Below are 25,956 nucleotides of genomic sequence, written 5' to 3' on the forward strand. Positions count from 1 at the left end.
TCAGCCAGCTGTGACAGTCTGGAAGGAGGAGAGAATGGGTATGTTTGGCAAACTGCAGTCACTCAGCTTGGTTCCAGACCAAGAAGAAATGTAAATATCCCACAGAGAAAGAAATATAAATATCTCTAAGAGAGAAATAAAAAATAATCTCAGGTTTACATACGTGATCTGAAAAACACTGCCTCTACACACAGCAGCACAACACCCCTTTCCCTGCCCCCAACCCACCCCCGTCCCCAGCAGATCCTGGAGGACAACATAGCCAGGTACCGATTAAAAAGAACAGAGGCCTTCCACTCAGGCATCACTGCTACCCCACCAGAATGTTCTCAGAGGGTCTGACTTCAGCCTGCATCACTCAACTTGGCTTGCAAAGCTGAAAGGGATTCTCTGCCTGCATTCTCAGAAACAGGAGGACGGGTACAAGGCAGGAAGTGATCGCTTGGTGATTGCTAGAAATTAGGTTGAACCAGGAAAGGAGACCGCAAATTATGTTCAAATTCAATGTACCTTCGAGCTCCTCGTCTTCTTCCTCGTCTTCGTCCTCATCCTCACTGGAATCACTGACTTGCACCGTTATGTCGGTGCTGGTTACCGGGGTCCAGTCAAAGTAAACTCCAAAGCCAATGTCATAGTCATCAGTTGCAAACTCCCAGCAGACACGCTTCCCCTCGGGATGGGTTGGCACCCGGATGGTCACCACCTCCCCCCGCTTCACCACCAGACGGCTGTTCTTCTCTTTGCCCAGCTTGCTCTTGAATTCCTTCATCTTGGCAAAGGTCCAGATGCACGGAGGAGCCATGAGAGGTGGGGAGACTGAAAGGACAGACTGCTTACTACTGAGAAAGAAACCCCGAGGAAACGCTGCCACACCCGGCCTTTTGCTTAGGGGAGGTGGTCATAGTCAAAGACGTTCTTCCTACTGGCTTCCTTGACTTCTGTTCACAAGGAAGGAGGGAGCATTGCCCTGAGGTGGGTCAGCTGCTCAGCTCAAGAAACAGGTCTCTTTTAAATTTTATTATAAATAAATACATAAATATTTATCTATACACACACACACACACACACACCAGGATCGAGTACCAGACATATATACAGTAAATAGAGTACCATATATATATAAACTGAATAGAGCCTACTCTATTCAGACTCTGGTTGGTCTTCCTCTTTTGGTCGTATGTAATCTGATGCTTTCTCCTTCCTTCCTTTCTTTCCTTCCATCTATCTGCCTGCCCTTCTTTAAGTACTTACAGGAACAAAACAAAAACACCTTCTACGCCCCCAAAGGTCTCACCTCTCCTGTGGTCCCCCAGCAGGTCTGCAGATTCCAAATCAGCTGACAGAACATCGACAGCTCCTGTGTGCTCAGACTGGATCATCACGATGTCCCCAGACCTTTGTGGGCCGTGGTACCTGGCCATCTGCACAAGAGAGTTCTGGTCACAGGACATATGCAAAGGCAGGTTCCTATTAGCCTCTTTCCAACTGAAGGCTGCCAGCCCTGCCTTATTATTATTACCTCCGCTCTCCTGACTCACAAGTCTCCTGACCCCCGTTGGTCAACGTTCCTTTTCTCTCCTCCAGCCACAGGTTGTAATAAACTCTACCCACTTTTATTTTCATGCCACCAACATGTTCCCTAGTTTAGAGCTTCTTTCATGTTCTCTCAGCTTTTTGCTACTTTCCCACTTCAGACTCTTCATAAAAATCTGGCCCACAAACATCCTCAAGGTTTGCTACTGACTTTCCCGTCTGCGGTGTTTCTTGGCCACGCCTGCACAGCCCCTCCCCACAGCTCCTCTCAGGACAGCTCTTGCTTCTGGGCCTTCACTCAGCCACACGTCCTCCTGCTACAATTTCCGTCCAGAGGTTCCTTCCAGATCGCTGTCCATCAGTCCATCAAAGTACTGTAGAGAAAGAACCCGGCTCCTACTCTGGCTCCCTTGTCCCCCTGTCTCTCACCCGTGGCACACCTTGGACGTCCCACCTGACACAGGCTGCCTCATCCACCAACAATGTTCTATAAATAATCACAATCTCACCTTAGACCAGCCCCAGGATTTGCATTTCAACAGTATACCCACTGCCAGACATCTGACTTGCATAGAAGAGTGCAAATGTCAATCGATACTCACAGCCCTCACTGACCCATAGCAGGAGACAGCGGCCTCTCCCTAGTGGGTTTCACTTCAAACCACTCAGATTAGCATTCCCCTATTTCGCGCCATCGTGCCTTAATTTCCTGCTCCTTCTCCAAGCAGTTGGTAGGCAACTCAAGAAGAAATGCACACCTACTGCCAACACGGAAGAGCCCATCCGTGAGACAGCTCACATCAGTGACTCCAGTCAAGTGTCAGAATGACATTTGCAAGAAATGAATGAATGAATGAATACATGGATGCAGTAATCCTCCCAGATTATATTCTCATAATATCTGTTTCTAGAGAGTCCTTCAGCTCTTATCACCACTATTAAATGAGTTAAACCAGACTTTGACTAACTTCCTTAAATGAGTCCTTCCTTTTCCAGAAGGTTAAACAAAGATTTAGCTTGCAACTTATTAGCTGCAAAGTAAAGTCAATACCAGCTCTTAACCACAGTTTCCTCATTTGTAAAGTAGCAACATAGTAGTAGTACCTGTCTGACGGCGCTGTTCTCAGGGGTAAATGAAGTGTTGTTGGATAAAAAGGCTTTGTAAACTATAAAGCATTATACGAATGTAATTATAATGCCTGGAATTGTTTTTACTGACACCAACACCATTTGTTCTTCTGTATATGTTAATATGTATATATTATATATAATGTATTCTGTATATATGTATACATTATACATAATGTATATGTTAATAATGATACGAACAACTCTTCCCTCCAAGGCAGGGAGACCACTGCTATCAGTACCACTTGTATGGAATCTTTATCATAAGTCCCAAGTAGATCTACCACAAGAAAGCTGAGACTAATACATAATTCAATGGTTAAGGGCTCCTCAGATGGAGAGGATTTTAGACAACATGTGAACATTCATTATAACCCTTCATTTCTTGAACAGATGCTTACTGGGTGCTAGTACAGTGAGGGACCTGGGGACAATACACACGATTGTTCCCCACATAACTAAGCGTGAGATGGCAGTGCTTTCTAATTCCAATCTATCCAAACGCATCCAAACTTGTGCTTTTCAGAGAGAAAGAACGTGCTCCCGACCTTGCTGAGGATCTGGGTCTGGTCAGCAGACAGCAATTCCTGTTCCACCGAGGCCTGGGCCTCCCCGGCACGGGCAGCCTTCTGCTTATCTTCTGTGGCATCCTCTGTCACTGGAGACACCATCTGTGACCTCCCAGAAGAAGACAGCATGTCAATTCATGGACTCTTTTTTTTTTTTTTTTTTGGCTGATCTATGTGGCTTCTGGAATCTTAGTTCTCCGACCAGGGACTGAACCAGGTCCGTGGCAGTGACAACATGGATGGAGACCTAACCACTGGACTGCCCAGGAATTCCCCTCAAGGACTCTTCTTAAAGGTACAGTAGTCTTGGAGAAACTCAGAATGAAAGGGAAAAAAAAAAGCCTTCAAAGGGCACCCCCAACCCCTGCTTTCCTCTGGCATTTAGGTCCACCGTCATTTCAGCTGACCAACGCCCTGGGCTGAAATGGCCCCACAGTAAAGCAGTGATACCATGTGAGGACCCAGGACGGACAATGCCAGGTCCCAGGACCCGAGAACCATAGTAAATACACGGGTCAGTTGTCTAAGGTGGACTGCAGGTCTGGCTTTTATTCCCCACTCTGGGACCCATGCCATTTGCTCCAAGCAGAACTTCAACAAAAGAGGGGCTGGAATCCCGGTTCTGTTCTACACGGAAAGCTGCCCTTAGAAGTAAAGGGAGGAGGCCCCGCCCAAGCCTGAAACTGATCACAATAGAAAGGAAGTGTAGACTGATTAGCAAGGCAAGGCTCTCCCCTGCTATCCCAGGAGCAGTTCAGTGTTTCCATTCACGTCTTACCACTGCTACTCAGCGCACAGCCAGTTCACGGGTGATAAAAGCAAGGCAACCACTTTTTTTTCCTCTTTAAAAAAAAAAAAGTATGATCTTTTATACTTCTTTCTTAAATTTAGTTTTGGTTGTGCTGGGTCTTTGTTGCTGCGCGGGCTTTTCTCTAGCTATTCTCTAGTGGTGGTGTGTGGGCTCCACATTACGGTGGCTTCTCTTGTGGAGCACGGGCTCGGGATGTGCAAGGCCTTCAGTGGTTGCTGCTCGTGAGCTCAGCAGCTGGGGCTCCCAGGCTCTAGAGCGCAAGCTCAGTAGCTATGGCACAGGGACTTAGTTGCTCCAAGGCACGTGGGATCTTCCCAGATCAGGTTTCGAGCCTGTGTCTCCTGCATTGGCACTCAGATTCTTTACCACTGAGCCACCAGGGAAGCCCACTTTTTTTCCTTTTTAAAGCATATTAATCTACTCTTCCAATGACTTCAGATACAACTATTCTAATAGCTAATTTTAAAGAAGCAAGGGAATAACATATTCTCTCTTCCATTTCTTCTGGATTCAGAGAGACTAGAAAAGTGGAGTTAAATGCCAGGGCTGTAGTGCAATATCCCAGGCCTCTTGAAAATCTGTTGCCATCAAAATGTGGGGTGGAGTCTTTAGAGAAGCAGTTATCAAAGTACAGTCTGGGGACCGCTGGCATCCTTAAGACTCCTCTTTCAGGGCAGTGTGTGAAGTCAAACCCTTTCATAATAATTCTAAAATATTGTTTGCCTTTTTTCATCTTCTTAAGCATTTTCCAGACACTACCTGACATATGATATCACAACAGAATGGACACAGAAGCGGACCTGAGAATCCAACTGTCTTTTGTTAATGCAGACATTAAAGACTTCCCTGGTGGCTCAGATGGTAAAAGCATCTGCCTACATCGCGGGAGACCCAGGTTCGATCCCTGGGTTGGGAAGATCCCCTGGAGAAGGAATTGGCAACCCACTCGAGTACTCTTGCCTGGAAAATCCCATGGATGGAGAAACCTGGTAGGCTACAATCCATGGGGTCACAAAGAGTTGGACACGACTGAGCAACTTCACTTCAAAGAGATTTACAGCATCTCTCTTCTCACTGAACTATTTTTCTTTGAAAACTAGTTGTTTTTCATTAAAGCCAAGTTATTAATATTAACATGTAATGAATTCCTTATTGTTATTTTAAATGAATGAATGATTTTTTTTAATTTTGCAGGTTTAATTTCTAGTATGGTGAACATTGATAGATATAAGTCACATAAATAAAAATTCTTTAAGGTCCTCAATAATTTCTAAGAGTGTAAAGTTTTGAGAGCTGCTGCTTTAGGATATCGCCCATGTCCTCAGAAAGGCTGAGTGAACGACTGGGAACCAATACTATAAACTGCATGGGGAAACAGAGGGTTTACTTTGGAGTTCATTAGTTTCTTTTCTTCTTTCTTTCTGAACATAAACAAGAAAAATCACTTCTAGTTTATAAATCAGCTCTTCCTCAGATAAAACAGAGCCATCGTTTACAATATCTAAGTCACTTAAACTTACCTCAAAACAAACAAGGGGCAGTTACTACGAAGATCAGAGCTGCGGTTGATTATCCCGTGTAAAGTGTAAATTGGTCTAGGCTGTGAGTCTATTTTATTCTCTTAAACCCAGAAATGAGAGTCCAATTTGGTTCCTTGACACTACTTATTAACTGTCTCCTCTATGAGGAGGTGAGCTTGATGGCAGGGACTGGGTCTTTCTCCCTCTGCATGCGCAGCGTCCACAGCCGAGCCTGTCCCGTGGAACCCTAAGGCCCTCTGCACTCTGATTTTATCTCCTAGAATGATCTCTTGCCTTCCCCAGTCCACTCCAGTCACAATGGCTTCTTCACTCTCCTGAGTCCTCAAACACCTCACTCTCCCTCACCTAAGGACACTGGGGTGTGCTATGGCCTCCACCTGCCAATGTGGGAAATGGGCATTTGCTCCCTGGGTTGGGAAGATCCCCTGGAGAAGGAAATGGCTAACCACTCCAGTGTTCTTGCCCGGAGAATCCCATGGACAGAGGAGCCTGACCGGCCACAGTCCACGGGGTCGCGAAGGGTCAGACGACTTAGCGACTAAACAAAAACAACAGCATGGCCTCAGCTGGAATCCTCCTCCCCCAGTTTCTCAGGGCTTGCTTCCCTCCTTCTTCCCTTCTGCTCATCCATTGCTTTTGGGGATGGTTCCTCTCCCTGGCCCATCACTCTTTACACCCTTACCCTGCTTTATTTTTCTACCCTGCACTTATGACTGCCTGATGTACTATGTACCATATTTTTGTTGATTGCAAGACACATTTTTGTTTTCTGACTTTAATACAGCTGATATACAGGATGTCCTAAAAACTGCTGCTGTCTTAAAACAGTCTGGGGCCTGGAATGACATGGAATCCCTGCCAGGGCCTGGGAATGCCACCAACTGAGGCGACTTGAATTGAGTTGTGTCTGAGAGTTTTGTTTAGATCACACTGGCAGAATGAGTTCAGACAACAGACTTCTGGCTCATACTCTCAGGGGAGGAGTTTTTTCCTCCTCTCGCTCAGTGCCAAGGCGGAGACATTCAAGTTGCCCCTCAGGTCCTTTTCTGTGTCGAACGATCTCTTTCTTTGTTTCTCTTCTCACTGAAGGTGCAGGTTTTGGGGGTCCCAGTTTCATGTGTGTTGGGGAGTCTCTTATTAGCCTATCTTGGGCATTCTTTCCTTTCTTGGTGGTATATAAAATAACAGTACATCTTATCGGATCAGATCAGTCGTTCAGTCATGTCCGACTCTTTGCATCTTATAGTTGATGACAATTTAGATTCTATGAAATACAATGTTCACTTTTTTTCCATCTGCCTCCCCCACTAGAATATAAGCGGCATGAGACCAGGGACTTGGATTGTTGGTTCATTTATGGTGTCTTCAGTGCCTAGAACACTGCCAGGTAATAGCGGGCTCTCAACAAATAACCTGTTGAGTGATTAAATGAGTGAGTTAACTTTCGTTTGGGAACAAAAGAGGACTATTCAGAATGTGAGAACACACAGTTAATCTGACCATCAGCCCGAGCTTACTGTGTATGGCCCTAAAATCTAATCTCTCCTTTGCCTTTGTGTATGTTACTTTGCACAAATACAGTTCTGCTTATTTAGAAAAATATTTTAGACAGGACAGGCAACAGCTACATAAATTTAATATTCACATTAGCATTTTATGCTCTAAAGAATTAGTGAAGGGTATCTGGGGAAAAATAAATTGCAAATCACTTGATGCTGATGAAGAACCAGGTAAGGGAAAAACACCCACTGTAAGCCTTCTGGTTTATGCTAACCCAGAGCAGGGAGGCCATCCCGAAGGGAGGGAGAGCCAGGTCAGCCAGCCAGCCTCACTAGAAAAGATAGAGCCGTGCCATTTCCATTGCGAAAATATAAAAAACACAAACACCAGCCTTCAGGCATCATACTCGCTGGATTTTTTTTCTTCACACACTAGATTTTAGAAAAAAAAACTTGAACAATGTATCTCCCTTTTTCTAAGAATATTCTATATTCTTCACTCAAAATATTCATTTACTCTTAAGAAGAAAAAGAAATCAGTTCTGTACCAAAAGCCATTCCCCAAGGATCCTACAAATCAACATGCGCAGAGCAAAGGTGGGAGAAGGAAAATGGAAGGACAGAGGACATTCTCCTCAGGGGATTTGCTGAGAATATGAACTATCTCTTTCTCGGGTGGCTCAGTGGTAAAGAATCTGCCTGCAATGTTGGAGACCTGGGTTCAACCCCTGGGTTGGGGAGATCCCCTGGAGAAGGGCATGGCAACCCATTCGAGTATTCTTGCTTGAAGAACTCTATGGACAGAGGACCCTAGAAGGCTACAGTCTATCGGTTCGCAAAGAGTCACACACGACTGAGCGACAAACACTTTTTTCACTTTTTTTCAATCAGTGCTTGAGGAGATTATGTCTTCCAAAAGGATCCTTATATGTAATAACCTGGTAGTTCTAACAGACAGAGTGCCTGATGAACGATGGACGGAGGGTTGTGACATTGTACAGGAGACAGGGATCAAGACCATCCCCAAGAAAAAGAAATTCAAAACAGCAAAATGGCTGTCTGAGGAGGCCTTACAAATAGCTGTGAAAAGAAGGGAAGCGAAAAGCAAAGGAGAAAAGGAAAGATATACCCATTTGAATGCAGAGTTCCAAAGAATAGCAAGGAGAGATAAGAAAGCCTTCCTCAGTGATCAGTGCAAAGAAATATAGGAAAACAACAGAATGGGAAAGATTAGAGATCTCTTAAAAAATTCAGAGATACCAAGGGAACATTTCATGCAAAGATGGGCTCAATAAAGAACAGAAATGGTAGGGACCTAACAGAAGCAGGAGATATTAAAAACAGGTGGCAAAAATACACAGAAGAACTATACAAAAAAGATCTTCACAACCCAGATAATCACGATGGTGTGATCACTCACCTAGAGCCAGATATCCTGGAATGTGAAGTCAAGTGGGCCTTAGGAAGCATCACTACGAACAAAGCTAGTGGAGGTGATGGAATTCCAGTTGAGCTATTTCAAATCCTGAAAGATAATACTGTGAAAGTGCTGCACTCAATATGCCAGCAAATTTGGAAAACTCAGCAGTGGCCACAGGACTGGAAAAGGTCTGTTTTCATTCCAATCCCAAAGAAAGGCCATGCCAAAGAATGCTCAAACTACTGCACAATTGCACTCATCTCACACGCTAGTAAAGTAATGCTCAAAATTCTCCAAGCCAGGCTTCAGCAATACGTGAACTGTGAATTTCCAGATGTTCAAGCTGGATTTAGAAAAGGCAGAGAAACCAGAGATCAAATTGCCAACATCCGCTGGATCATGGAAAAAGCAAGAGAGTTCCAAAAAAACATCTATTTCTGCTTTATTGACTATGCCAAGGCCTTTGACTGTGTGAATCACAATAAACTGTGGAAAATTCTGAAAGAGATGGGAATATCAGACCACCTGACCTGCCTCTTCAGAAACCTGTACGCAGGTCGGGAAGCAACAGTCAGAACTGGACATGGAACAACACACTGGTTCCGAATAGGCAAAGGAGTACGTAAAGGCTGTATATTGTCACCCTGCGTATTTAACTTATATGCTGAGTACATCATGAGAAACGCTGGGCTGGAGGAAGCACAAGCTGGAATCAAGACTGCCTGGGAGAAATATCAATAACTTCAGATATGCAGATGACACCATCCTTATGGCAGAAAGTGAAGAAGAACTAAAGAGGCTCTTGATGAAAGTCAAAGAGGAGAGTGAAAAAGTTGGCTTAAAGCTCAACATTCAGAAGACTAAGATCATGGCATCTGGTCCCATCACTTCATGGCAAATGGATGGGGAAACAGTGTCAGACTTTTTTTGGGCTCCAAAATCACTGCAGATCGTGACTGCAGCCATGAAATTTAAAGACGCTTACTCCTTGGAAGGAAAGTTATGACCAACCTAGACACCATATTAAAAAGCAGAGACAGTGAAACGAATCGCCAGTCCAGGTTCGATGCATTATACAGGATGCTCGGGGCTGGTGCACTGGGATGACCCAGAGGGATGGTATGGGGAGGGAGGTGGGAGAGGGGTTCTGGATGGAGAACACATGTACACCCGTGGCGGATTCATGTTGATGTATGGCAAAACCAATACAATATTGTGAAGTAATTAGCCTCTAATTTAAATAAATAAATTTATATTAAAAAAAATAATAAACCACAGGATGGTGCAGAAAAAAAAAAAAAAGCAGATACATTACTTTGTCAACAAAGGTCTGTCTAGTCAAGGCTATGCTTTTTCCAGCGGTCATGTATGGATGTGAGAGTTGGACTATAAAGAAAACTGAGCACCGAAGAATTGATGCTTTTGAACTGTGGTGTTGGAGAAGACTCTTGAGAGTCCCTTGGACTGCAAGGAGATCCAAGCAGTCCATCCTAAAGGAGATCAGTCCTGTGTGTTCATTGGTAGGACTGATGTTGAAGCTGAAACTCCAATACTTTGGCCACCTGATGCGAAGAGCTGACTCATTTGAAAGGACCCTGATGCTGGGAAAGATTGAGGGCAGGAGGAGAAACGGACGACAGAGGATGAAATGGTTGGAAGGCATCACCGACTCAATGGACATGGGTTTGGGTGGATTCCGTGAGTTGGTGATGGACAGGGAGGCCTGGCGTGCTGTGGTTCATGGGGTTGCAAAGAGTTGGACTCAACTGAGTGACTGAACTGAACTGAGTAGCTCTAAGCATAGAACTCAGAACCCTTATATTGCTACTTACGAGAATAAGTTTTAGAGCAAGCAAAACTAAAGCTGTGTGAACTTGGGCAAATTACTACATTCACTGTTTAATTTTCCTCATCTTAAAAAAAATACTTATTTCATTAGGTTTCTTACAAGGATTAAATTAGATAACACATTTAAACACCTAATTCAATACTGAGCAAACAAATATTCGATAAAAGAAAGATTTTATTTGGGGCTTCCTTGGTGGCTCAGATGGTAAAGAATCCACCTGCAATGCAGGAGCCCTGAGTTCAATCCCTGGGTCAGGAAGATCCTCTGAAGAAGGAAATGGCAACCCACTCCAATATTCTTGCCTGGAGAATTCCAAACAGAAGAGCCTGGCAGGCTACAGTCCATGGGATCGCAAAGAGCTGGATACGACTGAGCAACTAACTCACAAGATTTTATCATCATTATTACAGACAGACATTAAAAAAAATGTGGCTATTATATTATTATCACCAACTCTATTATAATTACAGTAATCATTATTATCTTCCATTGTCTGAATTCTGGAGGAAAAAGTTTTATTTCATATACAAAGGTAGGAAGAAAGAATTTCTACTTAAGAAATAATATTTAAAAAAAATCATGGAGGGGCTTCCCTGGTGGTCCAGTGGTTAAGATTCCACATGTCTACTACAGGGGACTAAGGTTCAATCCCTGGTCGAGGAACTAAGATCCTGCATGCCATGTGGTATGGCCAAGAAAAAAAAAAAAACCTGACGTTCCCCCACCCCAAGCTGTTAACTTTGGGGGGGGCATGGAGACTACAGATTCCACTGGCCAGTACTATACCATGAGCTGATCAGCTGGACTGTAATACCCACCTGCACAGCACGGTTTTTCATTAATCATTCCAATAATGTTGTGAGGCTTCCACTTATTTCAGGACTCAGTACTACTATTCCCTTTCTGCTATATACTCTGATACCAGTAATGGCAGGTGAATGAGATGGGTGGAGTGGGAAATTAAGAATGACAATCTGAAGATCATCACTATGATTTAATCTGAAAATTACACAATGAAAATCTGCCTCCAATGCTGTACTTCTGCGTGTGTGTGAATTTTATGGGTAAAAACCAAACACACACTCTCTTAAAAGTCTAAATCTGTTTCTAAATGTTTTAACGTTTGAACCTGGTCTTCAAGAGGAGATAAATGAAGATACTGCACTATTTGTTACAGTTTTATTCTGAGAGTAAAAGAAAATTTTATAACCTGAGATAGACCTGACATTGCCCCTAAACACACTTTGTTGTTGTTCAGTCGCTCAGTCATGTCTGACTCTTTGCAATCCTATGGACTATGGCCCGCCAGGCTCCTCTGTTCATGGGATTCTTCTGGAAAGCATACTGGATGGAGTTGTCAGTTCCTCCTGCAGGGGATCTTCCCGAGCCAGGGATCAAACCAGTATCTCCTGCAAGTCTCCTGCAAGTCTCCTGCACTGCAGACAGATTCCTTACGGCTGAGCCACTGAGGAAGCCCTAACATGCTTAAGGATTGATTAATTAATGACAAAACATTCCATGCTCTTTACTTCAACTTGTCTTCCCCCTTGAAGTCGCTGTTTACTTTTTTCATCAATTACAACCTCAGAAGATAAAACCCCAAGAAGCATAATATCCAAAGTAGCTGTGGTCCCTACCTGTAGGGTGACGAATCGGGCTCTGGATCAGAGGCAGAAGCTGCTACAGAGGTGACCTTGGTGTTTTCTACATCTTCATCCTCTGGAAAATCATGGGAAGAAAAATTCAATACTTGAGAGGGAACACAATCAAAATTATCTTATGTCTTTAAAAAAAAAAAAAAACCTGGCAGTTTCATCTAACTTGCTCTTTCTAAAAATATTCCAGGCACAAACTTTATACTCTGGGAGGCCCAGTACATAAATCACTCAAGTCTTCATATCTAAGAATTCTCAAGACCATTATAACCCACTCATTAAAAAAAAAAAAGTCATTTCCCAAAACAAGTCCCCACAAAATTAATCCTAATTGAAGGATCCCATTTCACAGACATCAAATGGTTAAATTAGGTAGAACATAAAGGACAGAATGGAATGTAGAGTGAAATGAACTGGAATTCAGTGCCAAAGCAGAGACTGCCACCTCTACATTCGACCAGCTCACATCGGTGTATTCAGGATAAGGTAAAGGGCTTTTGTCATTTCATCCATGTACTCACTCACCAATGACTTACTGAGTAGCTGCTGGGCATCCTCAAGGAAAACATATGTGAAATATGCCATGAAGACGCGGTTCACAACAAGCCTACGGTGGATGCACTTTGCAAGCAAGCAAAGGAAAACACAGAGAGAGGATGCAAGCCCAGGCGATTAACCGCAACCATTAGGCGCTACCAAGCTGTACGGTGTGTTCATTTAGCCTTTCTGTGAGCACTCAGAAAAGCGTTTGCTTCAGTGTGTTTAGATAACCCCTGGTGAACCTCCTCTAGTAAAGACAGCAAGAAACTGAAGCCCAAAGTTCACTTCTCAATATAAAATACAACTCACTGACGTAAACCTCAAACACTGAAAATTTCAGAGTTTGGTAGCAATATAAAAGTATAAATGACAAGCAAATATTTGTGATTCAACTTTTGTCTTTTTTTTTTTTTGTATATGAATAGGATCAGTTTTTTGTTCTTTGTTTTTTTTTTTTTTTTTTTTGTCAATTCATAAGTGGAAAGACCTTAGAGCTTTTGCGACCAAATTTCCTGTGAGATAATAGAAAATACATACATATTTTTTATATATGTACATACATACTAGTTTCTGCCCCTAGTTCTGGCACAGAACTAAAACCTTTCAATTCCCTAAGTGATTAGAGCACTAGGAGTTACCTTTTGTTCTAATATTTGGCCTTTGACTTTGGTTCCTGACACGGAGTTCCTTAATCTTATGGAGTTTCCTGGGTGATAAGGGTCTCCTGTTCTAATAAGGTGACTCTTGGGCTCCTGGATGGGGGCTGGTAGCCAGAAAGAAGCCATGGTTAGAAACTTGGGATTTTCAGCCCCACCATCCACTCTCCTGAGAGAGGAGAGGGACTGGAGATGGAGTCAGTGATGGATCCCACTTACATTATGAAGCCCCCATTAAAATCCCAAAAGTACTGGCTTTGGAGAGCTGCCAGTTCAGTGAGCATGTCTCCATACCAGAAGGGTGACCCACCCCAGCTTCACGGGGACAGGAGTTCCTCTGTTTGGGACCCTCCCAGACCTCGCCCTCTGTATCTGACTGTTCATCTGTAACCTTTGCCATATCTTTTAATAAACTGGTAAACCTAAGTGTTTCTTTGAGTTCTCTGACTTGTTCTAGCAAATAATCAAATCCAAGGGGGAGGAGGTCGTGGGAGCCTCTAGTCTGTAATCACGTCTGATGGAAGTTGTGGGTAACCTGGGGACCTACTACTGCTGTTTGGCATTTGAAGCGGGGCGGGAGCAGTTCTGTAGGACTAAGCCCTCAACGACTGGGGTCTGACACTATCTCCAGGCAGAGCGTGTTTAACACTGAGTTCAACTGTAGGACACCCAGGTGGTGTTGCAGAACTGCTCAGTGCATGGGCAAGTACTCCATACACCTAGGATTAGAAGTGTTGGGAACGTGGGAGCGCAACAGAGGAAAGGAGAAACACAGGAGGAGGACTGAGGTTTTCTCACACCTCTCCACAAAGGAACTGGGTCTAAGACAAAAATCCCCAGGGTCCCCAGTCTGTTCCCCAGGGTCCAGCCATCTGTGAAGAGGTCCTTTTCACCGAGAGATAATGAGACTAGAAAGCTCTTTCCTATGTTGACCTAAGTAAAATTTGCTTCCTAATAAATTCTGCTCTTCAATCGCTACTCCCCACAATATCCTTTCAAATATTTACAGACTGCTATCACATTTCCTGCAAGTTCCTTCCCTGGCCAACCACCTCTAGTTCTCTCCATCATCCCTCAGACAACCTCTGATGCTGCCGGCCTCATCTTGTTTCTCTTTGTTCCGCTGCAAGTAAAGAGCTAAAATGGACAACTCTTCCAGATGTGTTCTAAACCATGCAGAGTACATCGACACAATCATCTCTTAATAAGGACACGGCATTTCTTGATGTAATATATTAACTGGGCTCTAGATTTATTTTTTTTTAACTGCAAACTTATCCCATTGGCCTAAATCAATCGAGATCTCCAAGGGCTTATAAAAATAAACTTATTCCAAGCTTAGCTTCTCCTAGGCTCTATTTTTGAAACAGATTTTTGGAAAATTTTTAACTTAAATACAGAACTTTAAGTATCCATATTATCTATTTTAAATTAGGTTGTTGAAGGGCTTCTCTGGTAGCTCAGCTGGTAAAGAATCTGCCTGCAATGCAGAAGAACCTAGTTTGATTCCTGGGTTGGGAAGATCCCCAGGAGAAGGGATAGGCTACCCACTCCAGTAGTCTTGCCTGGAGAATTCCACGGACAGGAATTCTGTCCTGGCGGGCTACAGTCCAGGGGGTCACAAAGAGTCAGACACGACTGATCGACTGAGCACAGCACAGGGAGTTGAAATGACATAAACACATGCTTTGCTCATTGTATAACGACTTAAATACAGGTAGAAAACATTTTTCAGTTACCCTTCCAGACTTTAATACACAAATAATCCATTATTCAGTGTAGAAAAATCAGGAAACACAGAAAACAAAACAAAAAAACAACCAAACACAATCCCACTAGACAAAAATAACCATTGTTAAACTTTTGGTGCATGTCCTTTCAGAAATACACACACATATATATATAGATAAATATATACATGTATACATCCATATATTTATATATTCCCCCTCTATCCACAGCCATCAACTTTGTGTGGGGCATGGAAACCATAGGTTCTAATAGACGATTTTGTACCACGAGTTGATCTGCTGGACTGCAGTACCTACTAGCTCAGGTATTAATACAGCTTTCCAGTAACTATTCCATTAATGTTTCACAGCTTCTTATTCTAGGGTTCATTACAAATAAAAATGTATATATAATATTTATATGTGTATATATTATATAAATATTTATATACAAATTATGTTTATATACTTATATTTCTAAAATGACATGTACCTAGTATTAGAGAAATTATTTACGAAAATTTTTCAGAGTCAATAAAATCAGACTAAAGAAATTTTTTTTTTGTCACATTGTGGGATCTTGGTTCCCCGCTCAGGGATCGAACCCTGTACCCTTGGCAGTGAAAGCATGGAGTCCTAATCACTGGACCCCTTGGGAATTCCTGGGGCTGAAAAAATAATTTTCAGTTCTGTTCAGTTCAGTCACTCAGTCGTGTCCGACTCCTTGTGACCCCATGAATTGCAGCACGCCAGGCCTCCCTATCCCTCACCAACTCCCAGGGTTTACTCAAACTCACGTCCATCGGGTCGGTGTTGCCATCCAGCCATCTCATCCTCTGTCGTCCCCTTCTCCTCCTGCCCCCAATCCCTCCCAGAATCACAGTCTTTTCCAATGAGTCAACTTTTTGCATGAGGTGGCCAAAGTACTGGAGTTTCAGCTTCAGCATCATTCCTTCCACAGAACACCCAGGACTGACCTCCTTTAGAATGGACTGGTTGGATCTCCTTGCAGTCCAAGGGACTCTCAAGAGTCTTCTCCAACACCACAGTTCAAAAGCATCAATTCTTTGGCGCTCAGCCTTCTTCACAGTCCAACTCTCACATCCATACATGACCACTGGAAAAACCATAGCCTTGACTAGATGGACCTTTGTTGGCAAAGTAATGCCTGCTTTTTAATATGCTATCTAGGTTGGTCATAACCCTCCTTCCAAGGAGTAAGCATCTTTTAATTTCATGACTGCAATCACCATCTGCAGTGATTTTGGAGCCCCAAAAAATAAAGTCTGTCACTGTTTCCCCATCTATTTCCCATAAAGTGATGGGACCAGATGCCATGACCTTCATTTTCTGAATGTTGAGCTTCAAGCCAACTTTTTCATTCTCCTCTTTCACTTTCATCAAGAGGCTTTTTAGTTCCTCTTCACTTTCTGCCATAAGGGTGGTGTCATCTGCGTATCTGAAGTTATTGATATTTCTCCTGGCAATCTTGATTCTAGCTTGTGCTTCCTCCAGTCCAGTGTTTCTCATGATGTACTCTGCATATAAGTTAAATAAGCAGGGTGACAATATACAGCCTTGACGTACTCCTTTTCCTATTTGGAACCAGTCTGTTGTTCCATGTCCAGTTCTAACTGTTGCTTCCTGACCTGCATATAGGTTTCTCAAGAGGCAGATCAGGTGGTCTGGTATTCCCATCTCTTTCAGATTTATCCACAGTTTATTGTGATCCACACAGTCAAAGGCCTTGGCATAGTCAATAAAGCAGAAATAGATGTTTTTTTGGAACTCTCTTGCTTTTTCCATGATCCAGCGGATGTTGGCAATTTGATCTCTGGTTTCTCTGCCTTTTCTAAATCCAGCTTGAACATCTGGAAGTTCACAGTTCACGTATTGCTGAAGCCTGGCTTGGAGAATTTTGAGCATTACTTTACTAGCGTGTGAGATGAGTGCAATTGTGCAGTAGTTTGAGCATTCTTTGGCATGGCCTTTCTTTGGGATTGGAATGAAAACTGACCTTTTCCAGTCCTGTGGCCACTGCTGAGTTTTCTAAATTTGCTGGCATATTGAATGCAGCACTTTCACAGCATCATCTTCCAGGATTGGAAATAGCTCAACTGGAATTCCTTCACCTCCACTAGCTTTGTTCGTAGTGATGCTTCCTAAGGCCCACTTGACTTCACATTCCAGGATGTCTGGCTCTAGATGAGTGATCACACCATTGTGATTATCTGGGTCGTGAAGCTCTTTTTTGTACAGTTCTTCTGTGTATTCTTGCCACCTCTTCTTAATATCTTCTGCTTCTGTCAGGTCCATATTGCATATTATCCCATATGCTGTACCATAATTTCTTTAACCAATCCCCAAGCCTCTACTATTAGAGCTACAGATTGTTTCAACTCTTTCACTGTTATATAGAGAATGATGTTATATTAGAGATGTTTACAACTCTTTCTTAAGAACTTTCTCCAGGGCTTCCCCAGTGGCTCAGTGGTAAAGAATCCACCTGCCAATGCACCAGACATGGGTTCTATCCCTGGTCTGGGCAGATCCCACATGCCGTGGAGCAACTAAGCCTGGGTGCCACAACTACTGAGCCCATGTGCCACAAGTACTGAAGCCCACATGCCTAGAGCCCATGCTTGGCAACAAGAAAAGCCACTGCAATGAGAAGCCCGTGCCACAGCTAGAGAGTAGTCCCCGCTTCCCACAGTTAGAGAAAACCTGTACAGCAACAAAGACCCAGCACAGCCAAAAATAAATATATACGTTTTTTTAAAATTATTTTAAAAAAGAACTTCCCCTGTCCACAGCCTTGAAGGGGCAGTCCTGTGACCAACGAACATAATGCTGGCCATTGCTTTTGGGTGAGTATTTGCCTCGAAGTGTCCAGTTCTCTTCCCCAAAATCTGGGATTGATACCAGAGACCAAAACAGACTCACTGGGTCTCTGTGAAGAGCCTCAGTTGGGTAAGGGACTGAGCCTACCTTTTGAGAGAAGCCTTCACAGGCCATATAAAAGCTGATGGCTAAGCAGACAACTGTCAGAGACAGAAGATGATGCATTCAAGCAATGCATCAAACAAAAAGAAGAAACAAGGGATTGTGGCGTGCAGGCAGCTGGTGTCAGCTGAATTTGGATCAGGGACAACCAAACAAAGGCGCACCTTGGCCTCCTCCAAGCCAAAAGCTGAGAGCTGAATTCTTTTCATTATTTATGAGATCTCTATACAAGTTTTATCAACCATATGTGTTATAAACACATGCTTCTACTCTGTGATTTACCTTTTTACTCTTAATGCTGTCCTTTGATGAACCAAAGTTCTTAATTCAAAATTTGTCATCTTTTCCTTTATTAGTGTTTGTTTGTCCTATTTAAGATATCTTTCCCTACACTGAGATCAAGAAAATATTCTAGATTATCTTCTAGGAGTTTGTTGTGGTTCTTTTCACATTTTGATCCACAATTCAACTGGAGTTGATTTTTTTGTGTTTATGGTGTATGAGATCAGGATGAAGTTGGCTTTTTTTTCCTTTCTTTTCTCTTCAGTTCAGGTCAGTCGCTCAGTCATGTCTGACTCTTTGCGACCCCATGAATCGCAGCACGCCAGGCCTCCCTGTCCATCACCAACTCCCGGAGTTCACTCAAACGCAAGTCCATCGAGTTGGTGATGCCGTCCAGCCATCTCTTCCTCTGTCATCCCCTTCTCCTCCTGCCCCCAATCCCTCCCAGCATTTTACCAGCAACACTTATCATTCCTTCTCCACTACTCCACAGTACAATCTTTGTTGCAAATCAAAGATTTTGTTTCCAGGCTCTTATTCTATTTCTAGGGCCTAGTGGGCTGTTCTATAAAAGCCTTAATCCATTTATGTTTTCTTTTGCCAGAGCCACGTGGCATGTGGGATCTTAGTTCCCTGACCAGGAATCCAACCTGAGCCCCCTGCAGTGGATGCATGGAGTCTTACCCACTGGACCACTAGGGAGGGCCCAATAAAATTTTTTTTAAGTCTTGATACATGATAGAACAAACCTTACCATCTGTTGTTCTTACTCAAGTGTCTTGGCAATTTTATGGCCTTTCATTTGTATATATATATTTTAGAACCAGCTTGTCAAATTCCACCCTAAAAGCCCACCAGAACCCTGCTAGGATTTTTATTGGGATTGCATTTTATCTATAAATCAAGTTGGGGAGAACTGACAGCTTCACAATATGGAGTCTTCCAAACTGCGAATATGATACATTCTTCCATTTACTTAGATATTCTTTAATTTCTCTCAATAATAATATAATCTTCTGCATAAAGTTTTTACATATATTTTGTGAGGTTTATTCCTAGGTACTTGAACTTTATGCCAAATTATATATACATATATATGTATTTTTAACTTCTTTGCTAGTATACATGAATGCAATGGAATTTTGCATATTGTCCTGTACTCAACAATTTGGACAAACTTATTAATTTGATAAATTATCTCTAGACTCTTTTGGACTTTCTGTGTAAACAGTCATCGTCTGCAAACCACAGGTTCACTAGGATTCCTTTAAAATCCTTATATAGTCTCTTTCTTGCCTGACTGTTCTAGCTATTCAATAAAAGATGAAAAGCAAGTGGCGAGAGTGGGCAACCTTGTCCTATTCCTAATCTTAAAAGGAAAACTTTCAGATTTCCCCATTAAGTTTGACGCTGCTTGTGGGGGTTTTGTAGATATGCTTTATCCAATTAAGAAAGTTTCCTTTTAATCCTAGATTTCCTAAGAGTTTTGAACCATAAGTAGGGGCTGAATTTTACCACTTTTTTTGTTTTCTGCTGCTATTAAACTGGCAATTTTAATCCTCTACTGTATAAAAATGGTGATTATACAGCTGACTTAAAAAAAAATGTTAAAACAACTTTGCATTTCTGTAAAACCCCACCTTGGTCATACATAAGGCTGGATTCAGTCTGCTAATCTTTTGCTAATGACTTTTTCCATCTATGTTAATGAGGGACATTAAACTGCAATTTCCTTTTCATCTGGAATCATTCTGATTTTGCCTAAAGAATATAGTTACCTGTAGGTAATAAATCCTGCTTTTAATTGCCTGAAAATATCTTTATTTCACCTTCATTCTTGAAGACTATTTTAACTAAGAAAAATTCTATATTGGTAGTTATTTTCTTTCAGTATTCTAAAGATAATCTAGCTTTCATTGCTCTGTGCATAAATCAGATGTCAGCCTAATTACTATTCCTTTGAAGGCAAAGTGTAATTTTTTTCTGGCTACTTGTAATATTTTGTCTTTGCTTTGGTTTTATAGCAGTTTTAATTTAATGTGTACCTATTGTTACTTATATACCCCTGCTTGGGGGTATATACAAGGCTTCATGAATCTGTAGATTCCATTAGTTTTGGAAAATTCACAGCCATTATCTCATCAAATATTTCTCTGTCCATTCTTGACCTCCTTACCTTCTAGGAGGACTGTGTGAATGTTAGACTTTTTACCACATCCTCTACGTCTCTTACATCTTTCCTGAATTCTCCACTGTTGTATTTTACATATTTTCTTCTGACCTTTCTTCCAGTCCACTATTCTCTCTTCAGGTGTAATAACTTATTGTTAGACCTATCAACAGAGTTCTTCATTTTCATCTGTATTTTTCAGTTACAGAATTGCTCATTGGTTCTATTTTTATAAATTTCAATTTTCTGCCAAATTTCTCAAGCTTCTCTTTTATCTCTTTGAACACAGTAAATACAATTTTTAATTGAAGTATAGTTGAATAGTATATTCACTATACTATACTATAGTATAATGGTATAGTTGAATTATATTGTATTACAATATAATTAAAGTCTGTATCTGGTAACTCTAAAATCTGATGTTCCTGTGGATCCAGTTTTACTCATTGTTTGATTTTTGTTCAGATTGTGTCTTTTCATGCATCTGGTCATTTCTGATACATGCCAGAAACTGTGTCACAAAACTGTTTGTCAAAATAATTTGAAGACTATAGTGACCCTTCAGAAAAGATTTGGCTTTGCTTTTTCCATAATGAGGGGGCACTAACACCCGGGGGTAATCTTAACCCAATTTCATGAACTCAGATGTTTCTGAAGCGGAGCTGTAGTCTCTGCAATGGCCTGCTTCTAACTTACCCTTACTTCTAGAACATAGCCTTTCAAGATTTTAGCCCAGAGAAACGCTTCCCCCTACTTGATTAATCCCTGTTGCTTTAATTCAGAGACATGCTTTCACAGTCTTGTCATTCAGTCTGTCCACTTACGAGTCCAGCATATCCTCTCAGAGGAGAGAAGAACCCCAAATTGAACTCTGATCCTCGGTCCCCTCTCTCTCTGCCCTCACATGGATCACAGTCTAATAATCATTCATTACCTGAGTAATGAATCTCCAGGATCTTTAAGCAGATATTTATATTTCGACAATTATCTCCTAATTGTCTCCAGTGGGATAACTAACCCCAATTATCTAGTCTGCCATTACTCAAAACAGAAACCTGCATTGCCTCACCCCTTTTCAGTTTGAAGATACCTTAGTGAATAAAATGGAAACAAAACAGAAACTTTAAAAGTCTGCCTTCTGTCAGTCACTGGAAAACAGTGTAAGCCTCTGTATGTAGTGAGTCATAATGAATACTTCGATAACATTGAACTTTAAGACAGATATGAAAATTAGCACAAAGATAAGGCTTCCCTGGTGGCTGAGATGGTAAAGAATCTGCCTGCAATGTGGGAGACCTGGGTTTGAGCCCTGGATTGGGAAGATCCCCTGGAGGAGGGCATGACAACCCACTCCAGTATTCTTGCCTGGAGAATCCCATGCACAGAGGAGCCTGGTGGGCTACAGTCTGTGGGGTCGCAAAAGAGTCAGACACGACTGAGAGACTAAGCACAGCACAGCACAACAAAGGAAGACAGAAGTGGATTTAAAGAGTAACATAATAAAATAAGCTAACAAGGATATATTGTGCAACATGGGGAACATAGCAAATATTTTATAATAACTATAAATGGAGTATAACATTTAAAAATTATGAATCATTATATTGTATACCTGTAATCTGTGTATTATACATCAACTATACTTCAATTAAAAAAAGTAAGAAAATAATCCCTAAGCAGATTTGCAAACTGTATTTCATAGAAATTTCATCTGAGAGAAAAAAGTCCAGAAGTCAGTTCCTGATGAGCAAAAAGAGATATGTAGAATGGCTGTAACTTACAAAATAAACACAGTGAAGAATCTCATAACATACTTGTGTATAGTTTTTCTGAATACGTAATATATGCACATTATTCAAAATTCAAAAACCATAAAGGTATACAGAGAAAATTTCCTCCATTCTCAGTCCCTACCTCCAATGTTATTAGGTTTTGTGTAGTCTTCCAGAGATATTTTACATTAAAAAAGTGTGTGTATAAAAAGAAAAAAATATATATATATACATTTTTTCATACAAATAATGAACATACTAGACATCCTAACACATGCTTTGTTTTCTCCACTTACATCTCAGAGACCTTTCCGTAACTATATATAACAAACTTCCTCATTCCTTTCCACAGCTGGTTAATATTTCACTGGCAGTGTATTCCATAATTCATTTAACCAGTTCCCTATTGATGGACATTTATGTTTTTTCCAATCTTTCACCATTACAAGCAATGCTATAATAAACTTGTATTTGTTTTAATTAAACAGGTGTGTGATCTATAGGATAAACTCCTGGAAAAAATGGGGCAATAAGGACATATATTGTAATTCTGAAAGATATTGACAAATTGCCCTCCATAGCATTTGTACCAATTTCCACCCCCTTCAGCAATGCATGAAAGTGTTTGTTTCTGCACACCCTTATCACCAGTGAGACATCAAACTACCCAACACAGTTACGACTTCCACTTTCCTCACAATGAGTTAGGCTGAGCATCTTTCATATGTGAAAAGCCACTTCCCATAGCATCTGAAAGACTGAATATATGCAGGGGAAAAGAGTGAAAAGAGATACTGCTTTTGATTTTTAAGGTTAAAGATATTCACTAAATTATATAAGAACTACTGTTAAAATAACTTGTAATTGGATTTAAAGAGGCAGGAAGGAAGAAAAGAAGAAATATAGTTTATTTCCAGAAGTTTAAAGTGTTGAAGATACAGTCCTGTTTTACAGAGAAAGAAAACAATTACAAACACAGCTTTTTAGGTTTCCTAAATTTAGTTAGTAAAGTTAAGAACACTATAAAGAAGAAAAAGCCAATTTCTCTATAGTATAGCTTTTACTATGTCAGCCAAATGTAGACCAATTCTACAAGTATTTCTAGAAGAGAACAGAGAAACCAGGACAAGTGTTGCAAATTTGGATGGTACTTAGGACAGTGTTTTTTATTTGAATGGTATTTATTTTCATATGTCTTAGGAAAACTGATGCATCAAACTAGTAATATTATGAATATTATTTAGAATGAAACAATATTTTAAACATCAATTTAAAGAAAAAAAAAAATAACCATTAGAATGTACTCTCTAACGTGGCAAAAATTCTGACAGTGGTAACTGAAAGGCCAAAGTCTTGGAAACAATGAACAGAAAGAAGAAACGGGAAACTCAAGAATAACTCAATGTTAGGGAATTCCCTGGCGGTCCAGAGGTTAAGACTCATTGCTTTCACTGCCTGAGGACTAGGTTCAATCCCCGGTCAGAGAACTAAGATCCCACAAGTTACGTGGCTCAGCCAAAAACAATTTTAAAAAAGAATAACTCAATTTTTAGGGACTTCCCTGACAGTCCAGTAGTTAAGTCTCTAAGCTTCCACTGCAGGGGACACAGGTTCAATCCCTGGTTGGGGAACTAAGATCCTGCATGCCACACGATGAGACCAAAAAAACTAAGGAAGAAAAAGAGAGAGAGAGAATAACTCAATTTTGAATTGATGGCCTTTATAGCAAAAGTGAGAAGGAAAAAATAAATTTTCTTAAAATAATTTATTTTATATCTGACAATTTTAAAAATATGTTTTCTTTCTATGTTACCAGAATAAGGTTTTAGACATTCTGGTCATGCTACAGATTTAAATGTAGTGTTTAAATGTAGTGTGTACTTTGTACTCTCTACAAAGAGAACCAAAACGCCGGCTTTTTCAGGGTTCTTCAGAATAGGTCTCATAGGACTTTCCCTTCACTAAACAGGTGGCGAAGAGATAATTAGCCTAGCCTCTTAGATTCAACTACAGAGGAACCAAAAGCAGGTTACATGGTTATAGATTCAAGAAGCTTAAACGAAAAGAAACCAGCTGAGTTTAGAGTCCAACCAAATCCAGAGACCACGTCCATGTGATCCAGTTTCTCCTTAGCCCTCGGGAGTGGGTCACACTCCATGGTCATTCAGATTACAAACCTCGGTTGTACCGTTACAAACAGAATTATGACGGGACTAAATGGACCACCTCAACCGCATAAAAACACAACTGCTGCAAAAAAAAAGAAATAACCACAGGCAGAAGCAATTTATACTCTTTTGATATAAAACTACAATAGAAACCCCAAAACCACAGGGACTCTTTGGCATGGACATCCACTCTTTTGCTCCATCCAACACGATAACTACTAATTTTAAAATTTTAATTGAAATTGAAATAGCCACAGATAAGCAACATTTCCAAAACTGGAGAAAGACTTATTGCACTGTTCTAAGTCCTACATACGAATAACAAACAAGTTCAAGTTCACCTGACCTGTTTGCAGTCCTTGACGGTCTACATGAGTTGATAGCTCAGGGTCATATACAACAGACCAAGTTCTACTGCTGACTTCAAGGTTATAACAGACTTAGCCCTTTATTTTCCCCAAAGCTCCCTAAACTACAAACAAACAAACAAACAAGCCATGAAAGAATGAAAAGACCTGTTCTTAAGTGATGTAACGTATGCCTCAGTTTCACTCTATAACGAGTGCTCACTCTCTCCTCTTGGGAATTGAAGGACCCAGGTGCCCCAAATAAAAGACTATTAAAAATAATTACAGTTCATAAAGCAACAAGAACACTATGACCACTGGAGAGCTTAGTTCAGAACATCAACATTTTTCTTAGTTCATAATCAAAACCTCAGCTGACAAATATGAAGACCCTGAAAAGGTAGTCTCTATTGAGAATACTTTGAAAAAACAAGTCACAGTTATTCTGGATAATTATAAATCCCTGCTTTGAAAGAATAAGACACACTGAGACATCTAAACCCTTAATTCAATAACAACTGCATGTCCAATCTCATTTCTTACTGCACTTTTCCCTCTAAGAAAGGATGACAGAAACCTCTTGATTTCATTTTTAGGTCTCTATTGGTTACTCCATTGCTTACTCATTGGGTCATTTTTCAGAGGAAGGCGGCACAAGGATTCAATCAAACTCCTAATTTGAAGCTGCGTATTGAGTTTACTCCCAAGCCTACACACCTCTGAGCTAAGGCAAATGCATGCTGTCCACAGCGCTTTGGAACCCAGCTTAACTCTAATTCAGGATTTCTCGATAGCAGCGCTACTGACCTGGGACCAGATAATCCTCTGTGTGGGGGCAGTCCTGTGCACTGGAGGATGTTCACCCGGTGGATCACCCAGTGAAGAATGTGCCTGCAAAGCAGGAGACCCCAGTTCGATCCCTGGGTTGGAAAGATCCCCTGGAGAACGAAATGACAACCCACTCCAATATTCTTGCCTAGAAAATTCCACGGACAGAGGAGCCTCGTGGGCTACAGTTCATGGGGTCACAGAGAGTTGGACACGACTGAGCAACTAATATTTTACTTCTTTCCTATACATGGAGGGAAGTTTCTGAGTCTCAGTATCTCAGTGATGGCGCTTCCTCTCCTTCCCAATCCAAGTGACAATCAAAATGTCCCCTAGGAGAGGCAAAATCTCTCCTAGTTGAGAACCACTGCTTTAACCTAAAGAACATTCCTGATACGCACTGGATGCTCCTTCAAATCTCTATGTATGTTGAGACTTCGTCTCACAATCTGGCA

The 25,956-nt window shown here is 41.4% G+C and overlaps 1 protein-coding gene across 2 annotated transcripts in view; it reads right to left on the minus strand.

Annotated features, from left to right (window-relative positions):
* TMED8 (transmembrane p24 trafficking protein family member 8) overlaps positions 1-25,956 on the minus strand; it is a 37,327-nt gene that overhangs the window by 8,745 nt on the left and 2,626 nt on the right. Inside the window, exons 2-5 of one of the 2 annotated variants that reach the window (XM_070797921.1) lie at positions 11,988-12,069; positions 3,210-3,339; positions 1,295-1,421; positions 511-816 (exon numbers count right to left, since the gene is read on the minus strand). In XM_070797921.1, the coding sequence (XP_070654022.1) occupies positions 511-816; positions 1,295-1,421; positions 3,210-3,339; positions 11,988-12,069 (645 nt within the window). Of the gene's footprint in view, positions 1-510; positions 817-1,294; positions 1,437-3,209; positions 3,340-11,987; positions 12,070-25,956 lie in introns of both variants that reach the window. The other variant, XM_070797920.1, reaches the window with a different exon arrangement.

This window comes from Bos indicus, chromosome 10, assembly GCF_029378745.1.
Source record: "Bos indicus isolate NIAB-ARS_2022 breed Sahiwal x Tharparkar chromosome 10, NIAB-ARS_B.indTharparkar_mat_pri_1.0, whole genome shotgun sequence".
Taxonomy (NCBI): Eukaryota; Metazoa; Chordata; class Mammalia; order Artiodactyla; family Bovidae; genus Bos; species Bos indicus.